A 21785-nucleotide genomic window follows, 5' to 3' on the forward strand; every position below is an offset into this window, starting at 1 on the left:
TTGTACTAGTGTTCGTTCATTACCATTATGAAGATGCTATTGAAGATATGCTATTCTGTAAACCGCTGCCAGCTGCTGTCTGAAATTTTCAGACTTGTTAGTGAGTACTTGGAAGAAAATCATATACCCTGGAACAGTTGTGTTCATATCTGCACAGATGGTGCAAAGGCAATGATTGGAAAAACAGTTGGTGCAGTATCGCGCATAAAGTCACTTGCAAAAAATTGCAAAAGAAATCATTGTATTTTGCACAGTCAAGCTTTGGCCACCTCAAAAATGCCACTTACTTACTGACTTTTAAGGAACCCGGAGGTTCCTTGCCGTCCTCACATAAGCCCGCCATTGGTCCCTATCCTGAGCAAGATTAATCCATTCTCTATCATCATATCCCACCTCCCTCAAATCCATTTTAATATTATCTTCCCACTTACGTTTCGACCTCCCTAAAGGTCTTTTTCCCTCCGGCCTCCCAATTAACACTCTATATGCATTTCTGGATTCGCCCATATGTGCTACATGCCCTGCCCATCTCAAACGTCTGGATTTAATGTTCCTAATTATGTCAGGTGAAGAATACAATGCGTGCTGTTCTGTGTTGTGTAACTTTCTCCATTCTCCTGTAACTTCATCCCTCTTAGCCCCAAATATTTTCCTAAGCACCTTATTCTCAAACACCCTTAGCCTATGTTCCTCTCTCAAAGTGAGAGTCCAAGTTTTACAACCATAAAGAACAACCGGTAATATAACTGTTTTATAAATTCTAACTTTCAGATTTTTTGACAGCAGACTGGATGATAAAACTTCTCAATCGAATAATAACAGGCATTTCCCATATTTATTCTGTATTTAATTTCCTCCCGAGTATCATTTATATTTCTTACTGTTACTGCAAGATATTTGAACTTCTCCACTTCTTCAAAAGATAAATTTCCAATTTTTATATTTCCATTTCGTACAATATTCTCGTCATGAGACATAGGCCTAATCATATACTTTGTCTTTTCGGGATTTACTTCCAAACCTATATTTTTACTTGCTTCCAGTGAAATTCCCGTGTTTTCCCTAATCGTTTGTGGATTTTCTCCTAACATATTAAAAGATGACACTGTATCTCAAAAATGTTCTTAATGAAGCAGTAAAAATCGTTAATTTTGTCAAGTCCAGACCACTAAATTCAAGACTCTTCAAAATCATTTGTGAGGTCATAGGAAGCTTTCATAAATATCTGCTTTTACATACAGAAGTGAGATGGCTTTCTCGCGGAAAAAACTTTAAATAGACTCTTTGAACTTATGGCTGAGGTGATAGCTTTCTTCAATGATCACCATTTCGAGTTAGACGATTGTTTGAGTGACAAACAATGGCTCTTGAGACTTGCCTGTTTAGCTGACATTTTTGTCAAAATGAACGAAGCAAATGTGTTATTGCAGGGGGAAAATGCTAATCTATTCACTGCAGCAGATAAAATCAGGGCTTTCAAGAGAAAATTGCAGTTCTGGATGAGAAGTCCAGCAGACCGTTAATTTGAAAGATTTCCTCGAGGAGAACAAAGAAACTCTCGGAGAACTTGATGAAATCAATGAAGAATTTGTAAAGCATTTGGAGGATACGCGCCACACTGTAGAGCAGTATTTTCCGGAACAGGAGAGTGAAAACAATTCTCAAAACTTGTCGGTCAAAAATCCATTTGTCATCAAAGAAAACTTTCTTCCCTTGCGTCTGAAAAATATGAAGTATTACTGGAATTGACGTCTGATTCATCCCTGCAATCTCAGTTTAATAATCTCTCTGCGATGCATTTTTGGCACAGCCTGAGAAGAGAGTACCCAGTGTTATCAAAGAAAGCTATTGCAATTCTGCTTCCTTTTGTAAGTACTTACCTATGTGAAGCGGGTTTTCTGTGTGTATATGTCTATCAAAACTAAATACCGGAACAGACTGAATGCAAGTCCAGGCATGAGACTTCAGCTTTCCAGCATTAAACCCGATAGTAAAGAAATATGCAGGCGTAAACAACAAAAACACTCGTTACTGGTCTATTACAAACAGATGTTTTTTTCTGAAAAAAAATTAAGTACCTGAATTTTAGTGTGAATTACACAACAGTATTAACAATGCAAGTGGACTTAATTTCATTTATGATTGTTGTACTGATCTTTGTAACAGTAGCAAATAGATTTCAAAAACATTTATAATTTTTAAATACTAGTATGTATAATGTGTGAGTTCAGAAAACATGTTCAGTGTTAATGGTAAAAGTAAGCCAGGATTACTAATCTTTGTAATAACAGTAAATACAGTCCAACAACATTATTTATAATTTTTAAATATGCATAATATGTGACATCAATAAAAATGTGTAATGATAATGATAAAAATACATTTGGTAATTTAATATTGGTCTGCAATATACACACATCACTAATATTCCGTTGGGTTCCACAGTTTTATTTTGGGCTTAAAGGGGTTCCATGGATAGAAAAGTTTGGGAAACGCTGGTCTAGAGGATCTAAATCCTGACATACAAACAAGAGTCCAATTAAAAACACACGATAGAGACAATACATGACTATAAACGTCCTAAGTTGAACACATATAATGATGACAGAAATCACAAACACAATCCAATAGATCGGTTTAGTAGTGGATGCTCACATATATGACGAAAATAAAAGTTAAAAGAGCGAAGTTTTTAAGTGGAAACGGAACATAGAATTCCAGTGGTGCTGCTTTTCTTGATAATGATGACGACTATATTATAATTATCAGATACTTAAGTATTTAATGCAGATACTCGTAAAATTCATGCTTTAGTTCAGGAATAAAGATGTTAAGCGCAAAGGTCTAGCGGACAATCATATAGACATATAAACAGGCAAAGACATGCTAAAAATAACTTTTTGGTTATCATGTTTACTGAAAACTCGAATTCTCGTGAAAATCTTGAAAATGTTTTATTGCTGTATCACAATATTTATTTTTCTAGTTCTCTGTTACGAAATATTCTTCTGTATAAACTTCGTAATACGAGTAGCTATAATAACTAATTAACCACTGCACAGTGTACAGAAACACAAATCTAACTAGACAAAAGTAATAACTTCTCTGCATTCTAACGGATTGTTATGAAACTTTGTACAGACCCTATAGGTAGCATATATTGTTTATGTACAAACTCTGATTACATTTGTGTAAGAGAAACTACCCCTTTATAGGGGCTGGTTTTAGACAAAATTAATAACCAGGGAACGGATTTATATGGACTAAAAATATATGAAATATGTAAATATATATGTAGTTATTTTTACCAAAATATGGAATTAAATATGGATTTTTACCAAAATATGGAATTAAATATGGACTTAAAATTATAAAAAAATGACTATGTACGTTAAATATTGGTACATTTTAATCAAACTAAACAAAAAATATAATGGACGTACCTTATCTTCCAATGTAGTTTCAACAAAACACAATTTTTATTGTCTGTTACCATAACAATAGGTTACAAACATTTCTTTCAAGTGCTGAAAAGTGAATCTTCTTCTATTGTCTCTGAGGATAGATTTATACTGACTAAAAGAGCGTTCGACGTCACAAGAAGTAACTGGTACATAATTCAATTTCACAATGTCTGCTGGGGATAAGTCCAAGTTAATCTTCACTGTTGATTCACCACTCATCACAGCAACAACCTTTTGTAGTTCTTCATATCCAGGGTTTTTTGAAAGTACAGTGTCCACCTTAGCTCTTACTGCATCTGCAACTTTACCTCTACCACGATTCAGTTGTTCCACAGTACTATTTATAATTTCAAAACTTTCAGATAGTGAAAGGTGCCTATTTTGGAGACTTTTGAGCGTTTTTATGATGCATGAAAATGTATGCTGAATGTGAGCTAAGTCATTCTTCACACTTATGTCACAGGTAACTGTTTTCGCAGTATCAATTGAGACTGCATCTTCAGAGTCCAATGCAAGGAGAACATTGTTAATAGAGTCTATATGTTCGGCATAATATTCAACTGCTTCTAGCCATGTACCCCATCTAGTTAAAATTGGCTTTGGTGGCAATGGAATTTCAGGGTACATTTCTTTCAACACGTTAACTCTACTGGGAGCTTTGAGAAATACTTTTTTCACTGATGAAATCAACAAATCTACTTTAGGGAAATTGTCTCTGACCACTTCTGCCACACGATGAAATGCATGCGCCACACAAGTAAAATGAGTCAATTTAGGATATACAACAGATAATGCTTGTCCAGCTTTGACCATATAAGGGGCAGCATCGCTAATAAAGAATAACACATTATCGTACATAATACCCTTTGGCCACAGGATACCCATAGCTTCGTTGAACAGTTTAACTATAGTTTTGTTATTGCACTTTTCTAGAACATCACAATGTAAAAGAATTCGTTCAGAATATTGTTCACTTAACAAACCGATAACTACATTACCAACAAGTCTACCTTCTTTGTCGGGAGTCTCATCAATGGAAACCCAAATTGAACTATCTTTAATTTCATCTCTTATCTTCTGTATTGTCTCATCGTAGATGGATGGAGCATACGTCTTCCTAAGTGTTGACTCATCCGGGATTGTATGTTGAGTATATTTTTCAAGGAATTCCCTGAAGACCTTATTCTTTAGTTTGTAGAGAGGAATATCAGCAGAGATGAGAGAACGGCACAGGTCGATGTTAAACTCAGATCTTACATTCGATGTTGTTGGTTGTGTTAAAAACAATTGTCTCTGCTTGGAATTTAGTTGTTTGTTGGCCTGATGTTTACTAGTTGTAATGTGTTGTTGCACCAGGAACTTTTGTGTAGATGATACTGCACACTGACACAAATTACAAAATAATATTTTATTGTCAGTTGATAAACCATCTTCTTTAAATTCTGAAATGTAACTTGTTAGTTTTGATTTTAAATTGACTGAATGACGTACTTTTGGCATATTTACCGTCTTTATAGTATGATTTACAAAACTGAACCTATGTGTACTCTGACTGGCATTTAACTGTTGAGCTGCACAACTGAAGTCTGTTAAAAATTTTAAATTAAATTAATACAGTTTTGTAACTTACTTTCCCATTGTTGATAGGACTGCTAATTTTCAAATAACTCTGATGTTAAAGGGATTACTGAACATGTGTTTAAATCTCTATTGTTGAAATGTATTTTTAAAAGTTAATGGAATTTTGTTTTGTTTTATTGTTAAACCTAATATAATATGGACTGTTTTATATGAAATATGGAAAATATATGGAAATTAACGAAAATATGTACTAAACTCTAAAATATGGAAAAATATGGAAAATAAAAGTAGGATTTTTCAACCCTACACATTGTGAAACATAAAGATAATGCAAAATATAAATTATATTAGCTTTATAAGTAAATATGTATTTACATATAAATCCTTTCCCTGTTAATAACTTTTCTTCTAACAGATTTTTATGAAACATTGTGCGAAAGTTACAGGTTGCCTATATTTTTTGTATACAAACTATATTTACAGTTTCATAAAAGGAACCACCTCTTTATAGGGAGTGCATTTACACAAAATTAACTTCTCTCCTACATATCAGATTTTTATGAAACTTTGTACAGGACTTACAGGTAGCATAAATGTTTTGTGTACAAACTCTGATTACATCTGCATGCTACCTGTAGGCCTAAATGTTGTACAAAATTTCATAAAAATATATTTTATACGAGAGAGGTTATTAATTTTGTCTATATCACTACTCTTAAATGGGCAGTTCCTCTCATAGAAACGTAATCAAACCACAGTCTACTATATGCAGTCACGAAGCTTGGGGTGATTTTTTGCATTTCTCACGATAGTTGCTTGCCGCTTGGAGCACTGTGAGTACTAGGAACAATAGACTGTGTCACTGCCATCGTGATCTAATACAGGCCTTAAGGCAGACTATGTGACTCGCTTAACCCGATCACGAAGGGCGGCGTTTCAACCACATAAATTAATTGGAATGCATAAAGAGTAACATATATTTCTCTAAAATGTAGTGTAATTGCATTAATAAAATTTAAAACAATGATTAGGAGACACTTCAAACATAATACCTTGCGAGTTAAGGTGTAATATTATTTTTGGTGTGAAAATTACGTTGTTCGTATGTGTAATGCCTGCCATTATTTCGATTAAATATTGCGAAATTCTTGTACATTCATTTATGCATGATTCAATAATTTTCAGTTGCACCGCACGAATGTTTAGATATGTTGAAATTACAGGTTATGTTTACTGTACCAGTTGCCCATTTCTGTCTAATTTTAGTGGTCTCCAAATTCGCAATTATACATTATAATTAAAAATAATGTCAGGTATGACATCCGTCACATTCTATTTGTCTGTATTTTAATACTACAATTGAGTACTGAATTATTGTATTTATCTACTACCTAAGAGACGAAGTAACACAATCGTACGTACACTAATTTCATAGGAGTGTATGGTAAATTTTCTGTCTACAATTAAGGAAGGTAGATGTACTAAATCAAAATAGCTTCCATTCTAAACTTAAAGGAAGGTGAGCTTATAAAATATAATATATACTTTATGAAAATAATACATAAACTTTATGTATTTCACATTTAGTAATGAATGGAAGGAAGGTAGGTGTTAATTTTTTCAAAAGAATACAATATCGAAAGTACAATACATTTTATCGTCTGCTGGGGGAAGGGTATGTGATGAGGCGATAGTAGCGATCCTGGTGGTTAGCAACTATCTATGGATGCATATTTCAACTGTCTCTGTTTGCATATTTAGTAAGTACTGAGCTTCGTGACTGTATATACTAGACTGTGATCAAACTTTGTAGACAAAAATATATTCTACCTGCAACTTCCGTACAATGTTTCATAAAAATTTGTTAGATAAGAGATAAGTTATTAATTTTGTCAAAATGCAACCGCTATAAAGGAGTCGTTTTTCATGTACAAACGTAATAATTAGAGTTTGTACATAAACAATATGTACCGCCTATAAGGCCTGTATAAAGTTTCATAATAATCCTTTACAATACAGAGAAAATATTAATTTGTCCAACTACTAGATTTGCGTTCTGATCCACGGTTAGATAAAAATGTGTGCAATGTATTTTTAACGTGATGTTCGATGTCATGTGAATAATTAATTTTGCAGGCGTAAAACACTCACATAGTGATTAGAAATTTCCTTATTCCATGTTGCTTTTCTGCTATTAAGCCAAACATGGGACAGCTGCTGCCTTGTTACCATATACCCCACCACTGAAAAAAATTAATTACTGATAAATGATCAAGAACGCGCAAATTTTAAGACTAGGATTCAACATTCTAAATGATGCTGTTTTAAATAGTAAAAGGATTCTTGTAACCGAACGTGACAGGCTATACTAAAACTCACATTATATTTGGAGAACTTAAAAAAAATATATATTTTTTTCCATTGTAATATTTAAACACTACTGTAAGAAGAAAATTACTTTACAATCTTGAAATTGAAGTTCCATTAGTAAGAACATACCTAACTGAACGGATTCCATGTCTCAAAACACGATAAATCACTAACAATTGGTTCTCTCTCACGCACATAGTAAGCGTCTCTGACTACGACGGCACTGAAGACAGAAATGTTAGAAACAACTCATTGTTCATACCCTTCTAAAAATAGCTTGCCGCTGATAAAACAGTAAAAGCTAATCATCGTAACATTCTCCAAATGTTAAGGAACTTGAATTCATATTCACCTATGTCTAACTAAACAAGTCGAAATTTGATTTTTGTCTATAAGATTGGGAAAATTGCACACTGTACACCGGTGAGGGTAAAACTTAGGGGTTAACAAATCGGACTTGGGTTACAAGGCTACACTCAGAAGTTGGATTGAATCCTGCTAATTTTCTGATGATCCTTCAATTATAATGGCGAAAATCGGCAGAAAATATCAAACAACATTGATATTCCTGCCAGATAAGAGTGTACGCACTCATCAGAACACCAACTCCAGCTCGTCGAGGTAAACATGGCGTGACAACTGAACATCCCAACTTCTGACAAGTAATATTGCTGATAGATGTGTAAAGGTCGGGGTCATTTGCCAAAGAAGTACCTGTTACATTTTACTACATATTATTAATTCACCATATTGTTATTTGTCCTAGATAAATAGGCGTTCACTTTGTATATTTATATTATGTTAATATTTGCTTCTATGTTACTTTTGATTTAAGCCAGATGATGGCAATGACGCGAACGACTCCAGAAGGATACAGAGTATTGCTTTATCGCTTAACAGATTATGATTCAGGAAAATACAGTTTCATAGGAATGACTAAAGCATTCTTCATGTTCAATGATGTACGCCTGGCAGAAGATGGACTAGAACCAGGATATGTTATTGTGTTTGACTTGAAAGGCGCAACCTTGGGTCACTTGGCAAAAGTTACGCTTACAGCAGTACGGAAATGCATGATATATGTTCAGGTAAATATTATCTAATAATAATTATATATTTTCTGGCATGCAAAAGTGTTTAATCATAAGTTACAATATTACATGACTGTAAAATAGATATAAGAAAAATGTTGTAAATTAAATTTGTTCTTAAAGACTATAAAATAAATGTAGACCATGTATAAAATAAGTTTAATAGACATACTAAGTCAATTTTTATCCAAAACATAAGGTTGTGCTAGCAATTTAGTTAAGGGCCCATGATGATTCTTGATTCATTCAAATATAATATGTGTAAAGCTTTTTTGAGACATTACACTTACATTTAAACTTGGTGTCCTATATTACATATAATGAGTGAAGAGTTTCTGATGCACAAACTTGGGATACCTAGCAGTTTTTGAGAATAAATTTCAAGTGGAGACTGAAATGTATTAAAAGCCTGATCGACTGAATATATAGTGAGCGAGTGAGAGAGTAGATTAGTGAGTGACTGAGTGAGTGGGTGCGTGAGTGAGTGAGAGACTGATTGAGTGGAATGTAATTTGAAGTGTGTAACTGAGTGGGTGTGTGGTAGGATAGTTGGGTGAGTGAATGAGACAGACGATATCTTTTAATATCATCTCTCAAAGTGAATAATTTTTATCTTAAGCTTGTGGCTCAAAGCCAGAAATGTCAATAAACTACTACTATACGTTCCATCTCCAATAACTTTTCTAATAAACATTCACCAAAGGGAAAGATGGCTTTTAACAGAACTTTATGTAATTTCATTAGGGTAAGAAAAATTAACAGTTTTGTCAGCTTTTCTCCTTAAACTAAATTCTCTTGTTTTCTCTAAGGGTCGAAAGAATCATTCTGAGAAACAATTAAAAACATATAAAGGTATAGCCTACTGGCTCCGAAGAGCATAGTTTCTATTCCTAATACATGAAGAAAAATTATCCTATACATGTGTGAATAATAAAAGAAAATATGAAGTGTCATATTTAAATACACTACTGAGTTATCAAATAGGCTTTGTACTAGTCAATAATTCCTTGAACCTGCTACAATGTGGCGCTGATGTGTGTTACATCCTTCCTAGAATGAATTGCATGTAAAGCTTGCATGACAAATAATTTTTCGATGAATGCAGTTCTGTGAACAATAATAACTTAGGGCTATGTAAAGTTTGTTACAATTATAATGTTAAACTACATCGTGTCAATTATGGGCAGCAACTTAGAAAATACTCCACAACACCAAAACGTTTCTACATTCTCCACAATCCCTGTAACAGTAGCTTGTTTCTTCTTCTCTTTTTATTCCTGTAAAAGACGATCTTCGTGGTTGTAGAGTATAGGAGGATAGGAAGTTAACGCATCTCCATCGCAAGTCCTTCAATTTCGTATATCGTTTTCTTAGGAATGTTACCAGAAATGTTACCATCATTGGAAGAACATCGTCGTATTTATGAGATATTACTTATTTTCAAGGTAGATGTAAAGTAAAATGTCACAATTATATCATCGGGGTTCACAATACTTCAAGGGCCCAGAATCAGACTGTTCCAAGTCCATTTTACAATTTTTTTTTTTTTCAGGAGAGCTCCTGACATTCAAAGCTTCATGAAACAGTTTGGAATAGCTTCATAGCAACCTTATGGAGAGGAATATTTACAATTTTGTTCGATTCATGTATGCAGACAAGAACTGGAACACAATGAGAAACAGATTTCTTTCTGATAAAAAGTTGGACTTAGAACAATTTGGTTCTAAGTCATCGACTTGCAGTTCACGAAATTATTGACACAACTACGTACACCATTCTTTCAATGATTTATTTCAAATTGTATGAAAATTGTCCGTGAATATTGTTGTAATCTGTTTGTGTAATATTGATTATTCGAACTTAATATAATTATGAAATGTTTTACTTTATCTTCCAGGACTGCCATCCTGCGCGTTTGAAAGGTATCCATGTAATAAACACTGTCGCCTTTATTGATAAAATACTTGCCATAGTAAAGCCATTCATGAAAGATTCGCTTATGAGCATAGTAAGTATCAATGCGAGAATATTATTCCATTGTTGATATATTTAATCCTGAATAAAGTGCCAAATATCATTTATTGGTATAGAATAAACGGTGAATATGGACCTAACTCTTGAAATTACTCATTTTTTCAAGTCAAGATCCAATTCGCACTTTGTTGTACTTCAGAGTTGAAGTTTTCACAGCTAAAGTTCATTTAAATGATGACTTATGACTTAGGAAGTAGGTAGTTATGTACAGATCCAGAAACAATTTTGGCCACCAGAATTTTCCAAGTTCCAGTTATAACATACTGCACATGCTCAGTAAGCAAACAATTTGGTCTATGACCCAAATTTTGTTTCTGGGTCTATACAATTACAGAAACAAAAATAACCGATTTTGATGATTACATGTCTGGAGTTGAAGTATCTCTTTTTATAATATCCTTACACGTTGAAAACTAACCAGATATGACTATGCCATTAAATAGTTCATTTTGATAACACTAATGTTCCAACTGAATACAAACAATTAGTATGAAAAATATCCCTCGAAGCGAATAAAAGTCATCAAATAGATCCATGTTGGTTCAGACCTGTCTTCGGACAGTTGAATAAACAACAACAACAAAAACAGATATATATATATATATATATATATATATATATATATATATATATATATATAGGAATAGAGCGAATACAAAGGCAACAGCTTTCGTATGGATATTGCGAACCTTAGATCAGACCTCGCGAACTCATGTTTTTCCGTGCCCGTTGACAAGCCCAGTGCTTGCTGGCTTTATGAGAGCTGGTCCGTACACTTAGAAACATTTTGGCCAATTTTGCACCCTATATATTCAATGATTGTCCAAGTCCGACAGATAGTCTGTTTGGTATTCGTAAATCCGACGCTAACAGATAGGCTATCCTGCCTCAGCCCCTAAGACAGCCAGATTCCGTTTCGCGGACGAATAGCCTGATGAGCCCCAGGAGCCCCAAGCTCTTCCTATATCTGCATCGGAAACCCATACTACCCCCAGACTTCACTCCAGTCTATTTTTACTATTGTAGATGATAGATGAAATTAGGGGGAGGTGGAGAGAGTTGGTGGAAAGATAGCGGGAAATGGGAATACCTCGAGAAAAACCCTTTGCAACGTCTTCTTTGTCCACCATAAATTCCATCACGACCGCCGGGGATCGAACACGGGACACAGAAGCGGCAAGTGCAGTGTTACATTCAACGCAGAGTAGTCACGATACGTGAATTGAATTGAATTGAAAGACAGGGAAAATGGGAGCAGAAATTTAAGAGACGCGTCCTCGCAAAGGAGGTTCGGGGCTGAAATAAACTCAGTATGTGAGCTCCAAGCCTGCTGGCCACTTGTTTCACTACGGGTTACACAGCTCCACTGAAGGAGCTCTAGAAAATTTTGAAGGGAAAAAGCCGAAAATGGACGTAACCTCTTAGGTACACATACCCAGGGGAAGGAGAATGCGATCGAAAATTGACCGCAGATGGAGAAATAAATGACGGAAGGTGTAGGCCTTCACATTGGAAGAAACTTTGTACTTCGCAGTGCAAGTGGAGTCGATAAAAATTCGCTCGTGTAACAAGTGTGATGTTCGATGGCTAAGGCAAGTGAAGGCCGTCGTAAGAAACGCTGCGAGTCTTAAATATGCAAATTGAAAGGTTCACTGTCCTTTTGCAGTGCGAGTAGAGATGAGTAACCTCGCTCATGTAACGGGTAGTATTTAAAAACTGAGCCAAGGCATTTATGTCAATAATTTGTCGCAGAATTTCGAGAAATTTAAGGGAAGGGCTCATCCCAACATTTGCCTTAGCACCTTAGGAAAACCACAGAAATACCTTAGGCAGGATGAGTTGTTGCAATTTAAGAGAACAGTCAATTGGCTATTAGGTACGAGGTCGACTGGATTATGATTTGAGTCCGTGTGTGTTGTCTCTATGTAGAGACCAGCCAATATGGTGATTCAATTAGAACGTGATCGGCGAGAGTGCACCAGTTATGAATATTGATTAAAGAATGCTGAACAAATACCTGTGTCGTGGGGAAGGGAATGCAGGTCCGTGACCCATTTCTTCTAGAGCTCATCCTGACATTTACTACGGACAAGGTTACTCCTTTATTTCAGTGTTGTGTGTACAGTTATATGCCGTATGGGTATGGGTCAGTTGCTTCCTATGTTCAGTTTTTACAGGTAGGCCTACATCCCCTTCCATTCGAGTAAGGGCCAAAGATAATAACAACCCAATTCCCTCCCGGTCACATTTTATTTAGAAATATAAACAACTCTCTTCCTTTCCGTTCTATAGCCCAATTTCCTTCCGGCCAATTATAATAAACATGTTCCAATACACATAAGATCACATTAGCATTCGAAAATATTGATCATATTGTATTGAATACAGTAATTTCAAATTCCGCAACAATTTCACATGGGTTAAAATTTAAAATTCAATTTAAAAGCTTAATCTCCTAAAACTAAGAAAGCATTTTCAAACGTAGCTTCTTAAAATGTAAGCTACACCATCTGAATACTAATGAACTGCCACAAAATTGCAGTATCATTGATTTCATATAATCTATAGCTTGAAGTCGAAATTGGGCAACAAATCATTCATTGCATTGGAACAGTTTTTTTTAGCCAGGATTGAACTAGCGAAAGTTTTAAGTACGAAGAGTAATAATAATTTAATATAAATAACGGTTTTAAATACGGTTTTCAGAAAACATTGAAATACAGGAATGGATATGTACCAGAAAGATTTGTAGCATTAATTTTATCTTAACGTCAATCCTAATTCTGTAAGTAGGACGGAAAATTGTACTTCAATTGAATAGATGGACTAGGACTACCAATTACCGGTGTTTACAATTTGAATCCGTTGGGGAATGGTGAATAACATCCGTGAATTTGATTTCTGATGGAAGGAATCGGACAAAACCGTGTTGTCTGTTATAGCAGAGTACACCACTTATATAAGAAAGAATTGCGCACAAACGTGCAATTTAGTTTGGTATGAGTTACTTCTCTTTACTATATTCCACCAGTGACTTCGTTCTATTCACACATTTACTAAAATGATATTTTGGACACACTTCGTTGCACAGTTTGCACACGCATTCCAGGGAAGGTTCGTGGTACTCTGATCTTCTGCACAGTTTGTGGTGAAAACCGTGAACTGCTAGCCTTGTTATGGCGCTTCGTAACTTGTTGTTCGGCCCTGTCCAGTTGCGGTTGATCATCGCGTCCGTTCCATAGAATTCACTTTCTATTTCCGCCTTCTTCTCTTGCATGACCGTGCGTAGTCGAAGTTCTGCTGCGGTAGATGGCAGCATGAGTCTGCTTCGTAGTTCCTCTATTAGGAAGGGTTCTCGCGCGAGTTCGTACGCCATTCTGGAGGGTAAATATTTTGAGATTCCCAGTGCTGCTTTTAAGAACCTTGCTTTGACGTTCTCCATGGTCTTGAGGTCATTGTAGTTTAGCCGGGTCCATGTGATGTCCAGTCCATATGACAGTATAGGGAGTATCTTGGCATAGAAAAGCTGCATGGCTATTGAGAGTGCTAGTTGGGTAATGTCTGTTATGTCGTGGATAGCTATTACTGCGGCCGTTGCTCGTTCTTGAGTGTGGATTCTGAAGGATTTTGCTGTCGTCTGTATCGTTACACCGAGGTATTTAAATGCATTTGTAATTCGCAGGGGTCGATTTTGTATCCAGATTGTGTCACTTTTTGCTATTCTTCCTCCCTTTCTGAATACCATTTGGACAGTTTTCGACTGGTTTATGAGCAGACCGTTTTCGTCAGCCCAAGCTGAAAGGTTGTTCATGGAGACCTGTAGCTCTCTTATGTTGGTAGATCCGAGCACCATGTCGTCTGCGTACATGTACATCACTGTTGAGGGAGCCTGTGTCTGTATTACGTCCGCTGTCATGACGTTGAAAAGGAGCGGGCTTAGAGGGTCTCCCTGTGGTAGCCCTCTAGTTTGGCAGACTTCCTTGGACTTCTGGACTGTATCGTCTATTTGAATGAAGTTTTGCGCTAATATATTGTGGACCAGGTTGAGGACGTGTTTGTCCAGACCTTGCATGTTGTTCAGCTTGTCCATTAGCCGCTGCCTGTTTACACTGTCGAATGCTTTGCAGTAGTCTATGAAGACCGCGTAGAACTTCTGCTTCGGTACTCTCAGGGCCTCTTCGACATCTCCGAGGAGGGCTGTCACTGCTTGAAGGGTCGAGCGCCCCTTCCGGAAACCAAATTGTTGATCGGGGATTTGTGGTTCCAATACTTTTGTTAGCCTGGTAGCTAGGATGTTGGTGAGCAGCTTAAGGGGGTTATTTTCCAGTGCTATCCCCCTGTAGGAGTTTGAGTCTGTTGTCGGGCCTTTCCCTTTGTACAACATTTTCAGGGTGGCGTGTCTAAATGAGTGTGGAATTTCTCCGGTTTTTAGACATTTATTGTAGAGTTCTACCCAAGTGTCTATCAGTATTGTGCTGGTGTCCTTTATGAATTCGTTGAAGATTCAGTCCGGACCGGCTGCTTTGTCCTTTTTGAGTTTTACAATTGCAGTGGTTAACTCCTGTGCTGTGATTGGTTGGGATGGCGCTGCTTGGGCGGGATCTATTTTCATGTAGGCTTGTTCTTCCCCGTTTGGGTTTAGGATTGTCTGGAAATGGTTCTGTCAGGAGTTTAGAGAGTGGTTTGAACTCCTCCTCTTTAACGCGACGAAAGGATCCGTTCTTGCGGCTTCTGCTGTCTCCCGCCCTTTTCTTTCCGTGTACTCGTCTTTCTTCTGCTTTATGAGTGATTTGAAATCACGCCTGGCTTCAGCATAGTAAGCAAAGTCCTGAGGGCTATTTGTTGCTCTTGCCAGGTGTAGTGCTTTCAGAGTGCGATTTCTTTGGCAGTGGCATTGAGCGTCGAACCAACGTTTGGCTTTTCTCTATGACGCTTGTGATGTTGCCGAGCTGATGAGAGTTTCAATTTTCTCCATTGCTTCCGTTAGCTCGTTGTTGTGTATGTCTTTCCTGATTGACTCGATTTCCAAGGCCGACTCTTCCAGTACCTTGGTGTTTATTCTTCTGGATGTTTTTGGACTTTGGTGTTTTATTTTGTGGGCTGTGAGAGGGTGGATCTTGAACGTGGTGACCACCGGGAGGTGTTTTCTGAGTGGGGTCAGTGTTGATGTGGCGAGAACCTCTTGTCTTTGTACTTCTATGTCGTTTCCTCTTACAAATACCAGGTCTATTGTACTGCTGCTGTTTGGGGCGATGTATGTTTTCTCTTGAGCCTTTTTTATGAGCGTGAAGCCTTCTTCTTCTAGTGTTTCTGTTAATATCCTGGTTCTAGAGTTGTTTTTATCTAATTTGCAATTGAAGTCGCCGGCTAATATAATTCTTCCATTTGGTGCAGTACTTTTGATGGAGTTCATCGTTGTGTCCATGACTTGTGCGATATTAGTTTGAGGCCTGAAGTAGAGGCCTATGATTGTGACTAAGTTGGTCTTCATGATTACTACGTTTTCCTCTGTCTCTTCAAAGATTTTTTGGCCTATTCTGAGGCTGGTGTAACAGGATACTCCTCCTGAGGGCCTGCCCTCCGCTGTCTGTATTGCTGGTGCGTGGGTGGCGTATTTTCCTGAGATGTCGACAGGCTCCTTCGCAAGGGTTTCTGTAAGGACTACAATGTCGTAATTTTGTAAAATGTTTTCCGGGACGATGCTCATTACGTTTCTTTGGCCTTCTATGTTCCACAGAAACATGGTCCATTGCGCTCTTCCACTGTCTTGTCTATTTCGTGGCATGATGTGGGTTCTAATCGAGGCGTGCTCCCCCGCGTCTCCGAAAGAAACGAAAGCGCCTCACATTTATCCCTGCTGGCCAAAACTCATCCTTGTTCACCGTCTCCAGGGTGTTGAATGGAATTCCTACTTTGAACGCCTTGGTGCTGCCTCTGGTTGGTAGTTCCTCGCATATAATTTCTTCGGCGATTCCCTTCCTACTTAGAAAGTTCTTCACTGACTCGGGTGTTGATTCCTGTCTCAGCCTTCCCACGAAGAGCCAGGCCTTTCTCTCTGCTGCCTTTAGGATGTTGTCTTCCGTTCCGGTGCCTGTCAGCGTACCCGAGCTTCTAGGTTGTTGCTGTCTCCTCCTGGGTCTTGCTTCCGTCCATGATTCTTCATCGCTGATCTGCATTTTGTCTTGGGCGTCATTTTCGATTTCAGTTGTGGTCCTCTTGTGTCCCTCTCTTGTTAATGGCGGGAACTCTTCCTTTTCCGCAATGATATGGTGTGTTGTCTCTACTATCCTCTCCTTTTGCTCCGTCATCACCGGTGGTCTTGGTGCTGGTGGTTTCAGCTTCTGTGTCGCGTTTTAATTTTCATCTCAATTGTCGCGTTTAGCCTGTTTTGTAGGAAGTCGGTCAGGCTCTCGACTTTTTGCGTTAGCTTCTGAATTACGCGGTTGTTGTTTGTTATCTCGTGGTTTTTTGTCAGTAGCTGTCAGAGTACACCACTTATCGAATGCTGTGCTGATTTTGTGACACCACTGATGCAACATAACGCAAATTGGTGGGATCCCGCGATTCAGCGAAATGGAGCAGACTTTCGACTGTAACATTCAATCTAGACTGATAGGAGGACATTCTTTTATAGAATGTAATATTGCGGCAAAATACTTATAATATAAATATGGTAAGGAAATGTAATCTTTATCGCATTATTGCAACCATTAAACGGAGAGTTTGAAGTATAATTTCCAGACGTAACAAAATTGAGAAAGGAGTTTCAAATGTTCGTAACGCAAATTTCTGTGGTTTATCACGATGTGCACAACGAACTACTATAATAATTACAAGTTATTAATTTACAGAATTATATTATTTTAGTTTATTTAAAAGTAATTAAGTAATATAAAATTACAAAAGACTTCGTAAAAGTTACAATTATTTACATAAAAATTAGTTAAAATTATTTTGAATATATTCTTGTACTGTGTAAAATCTTCTAATTTGGTTTCAAAAACTCTACAATTATCAATATTTCTAATATTAAGTGGAATTTTATTAACAAGTTTCACACCCACAACTAAATGGCTATTACAAACTTTGACTAATCTGCATTTGGAAACAATTGTGTAATGGTTATTTCTAGTCGCATGAGAATGCACCGTATAACAAGAAACATATTCATGTAAATGTTCATATATGTACAGCTGTCAAAAGAAAAAGTGGCCGCTCTCCTGAAACAAAGTTCCCTTCGGGTATCTTTGCTACAATTCGGAGACAGGCAATGTTACATGTTGTTGGACCACGTTGCCTGATATCTACAGTTATAATTGAAGTATTTTGTGTGTTATTCGATAGCATAATGGTAGCTTTCAGGCCTCTTATTCATGAGGTCCTGCGTTCGACTACAACCTCGTGCTTTTTATGTCCTTTTTTGTTCTGTTTTTGAGAGAGACAAACTAGACATAATGGCTCCTTTCTCTTTTATGATTATTTTAGTAATTAACATCAGGTTCATTAATATATTATGCCATGACTTTATCATTATCATTATGATATTGTGGCTGCAAATAGGAAAGAAAAAAGATTTTATTCCAATAAAATATCTTTCGTGGCATAAACATAACAAATTTACTGGCGTCGGACTTAAAACATTCAAACAATTAAGCGTTCAAAAAACAAAACAAAAACCCACAATTCAATATTTAGTCTATCTTCCTCTTATCTCGATCATCTTGCAGTCGAGTGGGCATGGAATTGACTAGTCTTTGCAAATAGCGACTGTTCTTAGACACGATATTCCAGGCAGTCTGAACATACACACATAAATGTTCTGTCCATGGGCAGGTCTTTCATTGCAAACCCAGCAATCTCCAATCTTTCCTAATTTCTGCCTTCCTCTTAGTCTCCGCATATGATCCACATATCCTAATGTCGTCTATTATTCTTTTCAACCAGAGACCCAACCAATTCCTTTTTCTCTTTCTAATCAGTTTCAGCATCATTCTTTCTTCACTCACTTTTTGAAACACAGTTTTATTTCTTATTCTGTCTGTCCACTTTACATGCACCGTTCTTCTCCACATCCACATTTCAAATGCTTCAATTCGTTTCTCTTCATTTCGTCGTAATGTCCATGTTCTTTCCCCATACAATGCCACACTCCACACAAAGCACTTCACTAGTCTCTTCCTTAGTTCTTTTTCCAGAGGTCCGCAGAAGATCCTTCTTCTTCTATTAAAAGCTTCCTTTGTTCATGTTTGCAGTTTTCTTGGGAAGGATAGGCCTAAATGCGGTAACATCCCGTTGCTTTCCATACACCACTATCTCTTTCGCATCTTATTAAATTCCAGGGGGCCCAAGCGTGGAGATGAGGACAGTGGATTTGACTAATTGGGCCCTCCGGACTTCACCGAAAGTCACGGCAAGGGTTAAATATTAATTCTATCAGGATGTTTGACCCGGTCAGAGACCGGGAAATCTCAATTAGCCTTTGCCCCCCGCATCCTGGACTAGCTTCTACGAATCATCAGAAAATCTTAGAGTGTGATTGGGCCAATTTTTCCGAAAATGTTTCCACACTTTTGCTCTCGTAGCTCAGCGGACGAACGTCGGAATTTAGATGTCAACGTCTCAGGTTCAATTCCTCGTTACCGGTACTCCTTTTCATTTTATTGTGGTTCAAGATAGTATAATGTAATAATACAAAAAGAAAAACTAATACCAGTATTATGCAACTGGATTTTTCCAAACCTAATATTACATTTATGTTATTTATATCGCTAAAGAATGATTACAATATAAATAACTTGAATATTATTTATACAGTATCACTAAAGAACGATAACAGAATATAAAAGATAAATATCGGTTTGTTTAATTAATATATTGCGAAAGAACAATAACAATATAAATAACTTGAATATTGTTTTATAATGCTAATGAAGGAAAACAGAATATAAATGATAACTTGAATATTATTTAAATCGCTAAAGAACGATAACAATATAAAAAACGTGAATATTATTCATATCGGAATTTCACAGATTTATTACAGATGTATTTAAGAAATTGTAGAAGAATAGTAATTAGTAACAGTGTCCTATTTATTCTTCTTGGAGCCAAATTTGTAACTTTTAAAAGTGTGGTTACTATGTTGAAGTGTATGTGTTGCAACGGATGCTTGATTTGTTATGTATGTGAGTCAGTTATGGGATGCTTGATGTCGTCGCAATGTCGTAATTATAGTTTGATTGTGTTTGTGTGACTCTTGTGTATTAATTTATGATGTATGGTATGGAAAGCTGCATATTTGTGTTATAGAAGTGTTACGTATGTGTGTTGTTAATGTTTTTGTATGTTTCAAATTAGTAACTGATATTTGTTTTGCAATCGCAATGCCTAATTTACTGATTGTTTATGTTTTGTTTACATCGTGTAAGCTAATTTAATTTCCTTTTCCATTTCTCTTTATGCTTATCTTTTTTGTGTATAAAACTATAGCCCTAACATACATATGTATAATAGGGCTAACCCCCATTGGAGATACAATAATAATTATTATTCATATCGTTATAATATGATAACAGAATACAAATGATGACCTGAATTTTATTCATATCTCTAAAGAACGATAACAAAATATAAATAACGTGATATCCATAAAGAACGATAACTGGATATAAATGATAATTTGAATATCATTTACATCACTAAAGAACGATTAAAAAATAAAATGAAAACTTGAAGAAGGCCCGAACCCACGACCTTTGAATCATTAAACAAGCACTCTACCGCTGGTCTACGAGACGCAGATATGGAACACTTTCATAGTTCCGGAACTGCTTGTAAGCACATGCATCATGTAACATCACCGCGACCCGAAGTGGACTTTGAAAATATTCGCTGTTCACGAGTGCGGCCACTTTTTTTTTGACAGCGGTACATAATAGTGGCAAAAATATACAATGAAGAGAGAGTCGGAATTCCAAAATTCATTAAATATGGACTTACAATGTTCTCTTGAGCCACAACCCTTAAGAATACGCACAGCTTTTTCCTGAATAAGAAAAACATCCTTTGCAGTGGAACTCCTTTCCCACAATAGAACTTCATAATTTAAATGAGACTAAAAAAAACATGATAGGCATTTAATAAGGCACTGACAGGAACGAATTGTTTTAATATTCTTAATAAGCAACTAATATTTGACAATTTGTCGTACAACTCTCAAGTGTATTCCTTCTAGGTAAGTTTGTTATCTAGATAAAACCTTAAAAGTTTAGCATATTTATCACTGCCAACATTATTATAAAGACTAAATACAAAAGTTTGAGTTTTACTCAAATTAAGATTTAGACTATTAGTACTAAACAATTCAGATAAATTATGTAATGTCCTTACAATGTTTATATCTTCGAAAACAGTCGTAACATTTGCGTATGAAATAATTTATCAGGTATAGCAGTTGGTAGGTCGTTGACAAAAATTATAAATAGAAAAGGACCCAATATGGATCACTGAGTTACCCCTATATTTATAGGCTAAATAGAAGTTTTGGTAATATTGGACAGTGAGTTTCTTTCATCTACCACCAGATGGTAGTACCTGAATGACATAGTTACGTTTCTGTATGCGACATCACAGAAACGTAACCATGTCATTCAAGTACTATCATTTTGTGGTAGATGAAAGAAACTCACTCTCCGATACTACCCAACTCTCCCCTATATGCCTCCCTTAATTATATTTACAGAAGTAATAAAATTTACTGAGAGCCTCTGGATTAATATCGACTGAAGTATGACAGCTATTCGTATTTCATTATTAATTAATTCAACACTTTCTTACACTTATTGTTTGCATTATTAATTAAGTATTCGTTATACAGTATTTTTGCACGTTTAAGTTTGTTTTTATACTATTTTTTCTTAAGCTTATGGTTTAGAAATACATATATTATCACAAGTCCGACGCAAATTGTTAAAAAAAAAAAACAAAATGTAATTTCGTAATGTTTTTAGTTTAGCAGAAAACATGACTTACACAGAATATTTGTCTATCTTTGTACACAATTGACAAATTTAAGACATACATCAAAATGTTCAAGTACGTTAAAATATAAAATAATGCACTAAAATTTGTTAATGAACAATAATGAATCAAAATATTACACAATAAATTAAGAAAATGAAAAACATTTTTATGTGAAATAATTCTTAATTTTCTAATAACTGAGGAAGAATTTACACTTAAAGAT

The 21785-nt window shown here is 36.1% G+C and overlaps 1 protein-coding gene and 1 long non-coding RNA gene across 9 annotated transcripts in view; one reads left to right on the top strand and one right to left on the bottom strand.

Moving 5' to 3' along the window:
- Positions 1–21785, top strand: part of LOC138698156 (alpha-tocopherol transfer protein-like) — a 251949-nt gene that overhangs the window by 202631 nt on the left and 27533 nt on the right. For 6 of the 8 annotated variants that reach the window (XM_069823902.1, XM_069823903.1, XM_069823904.1 and 3 more), the window contains 2 exons: positions 8251–8503; positions 10404–10514. In XM_069823902.1, coding sequence (XP_069680003.1) covers positions 8251–8503; positions 10404–10514 — 364 coding nt within the window. Of the gene's footprint in view, positions 1–6545; positions 8037–8250; positions 8504–10403; positions 10515–21785 lie in introns of those variants that run through there. The other 2 variants (XM_069823907.1, XM_069823906.1) reach the window with 2 other exon arrangements.
- LOC138698159 (uncharacterized) overlaps positions 1–21785 on the bottom strand; it is an 87695-nt gene that overhangs the window by 65076 nt on the left and 834 nt on the right. The window lies entirely within an intron of this gene.

The sequence above is a fragment of the Periplaneta americana genome, chromosome 4, assembly GCF_040183065.1.
Source record: "Periplaneta americana isolate PAMFEO1 chromosome 4, P.americana_PAMFEO1_priV1, whole genome shotgun sequence".
Lineage (NCBI taxonomy): Eukaryota > Metazoa > Arthropoda > Insecta > Blattodea > Blattidae > Periplaneta > Periplaneta americana.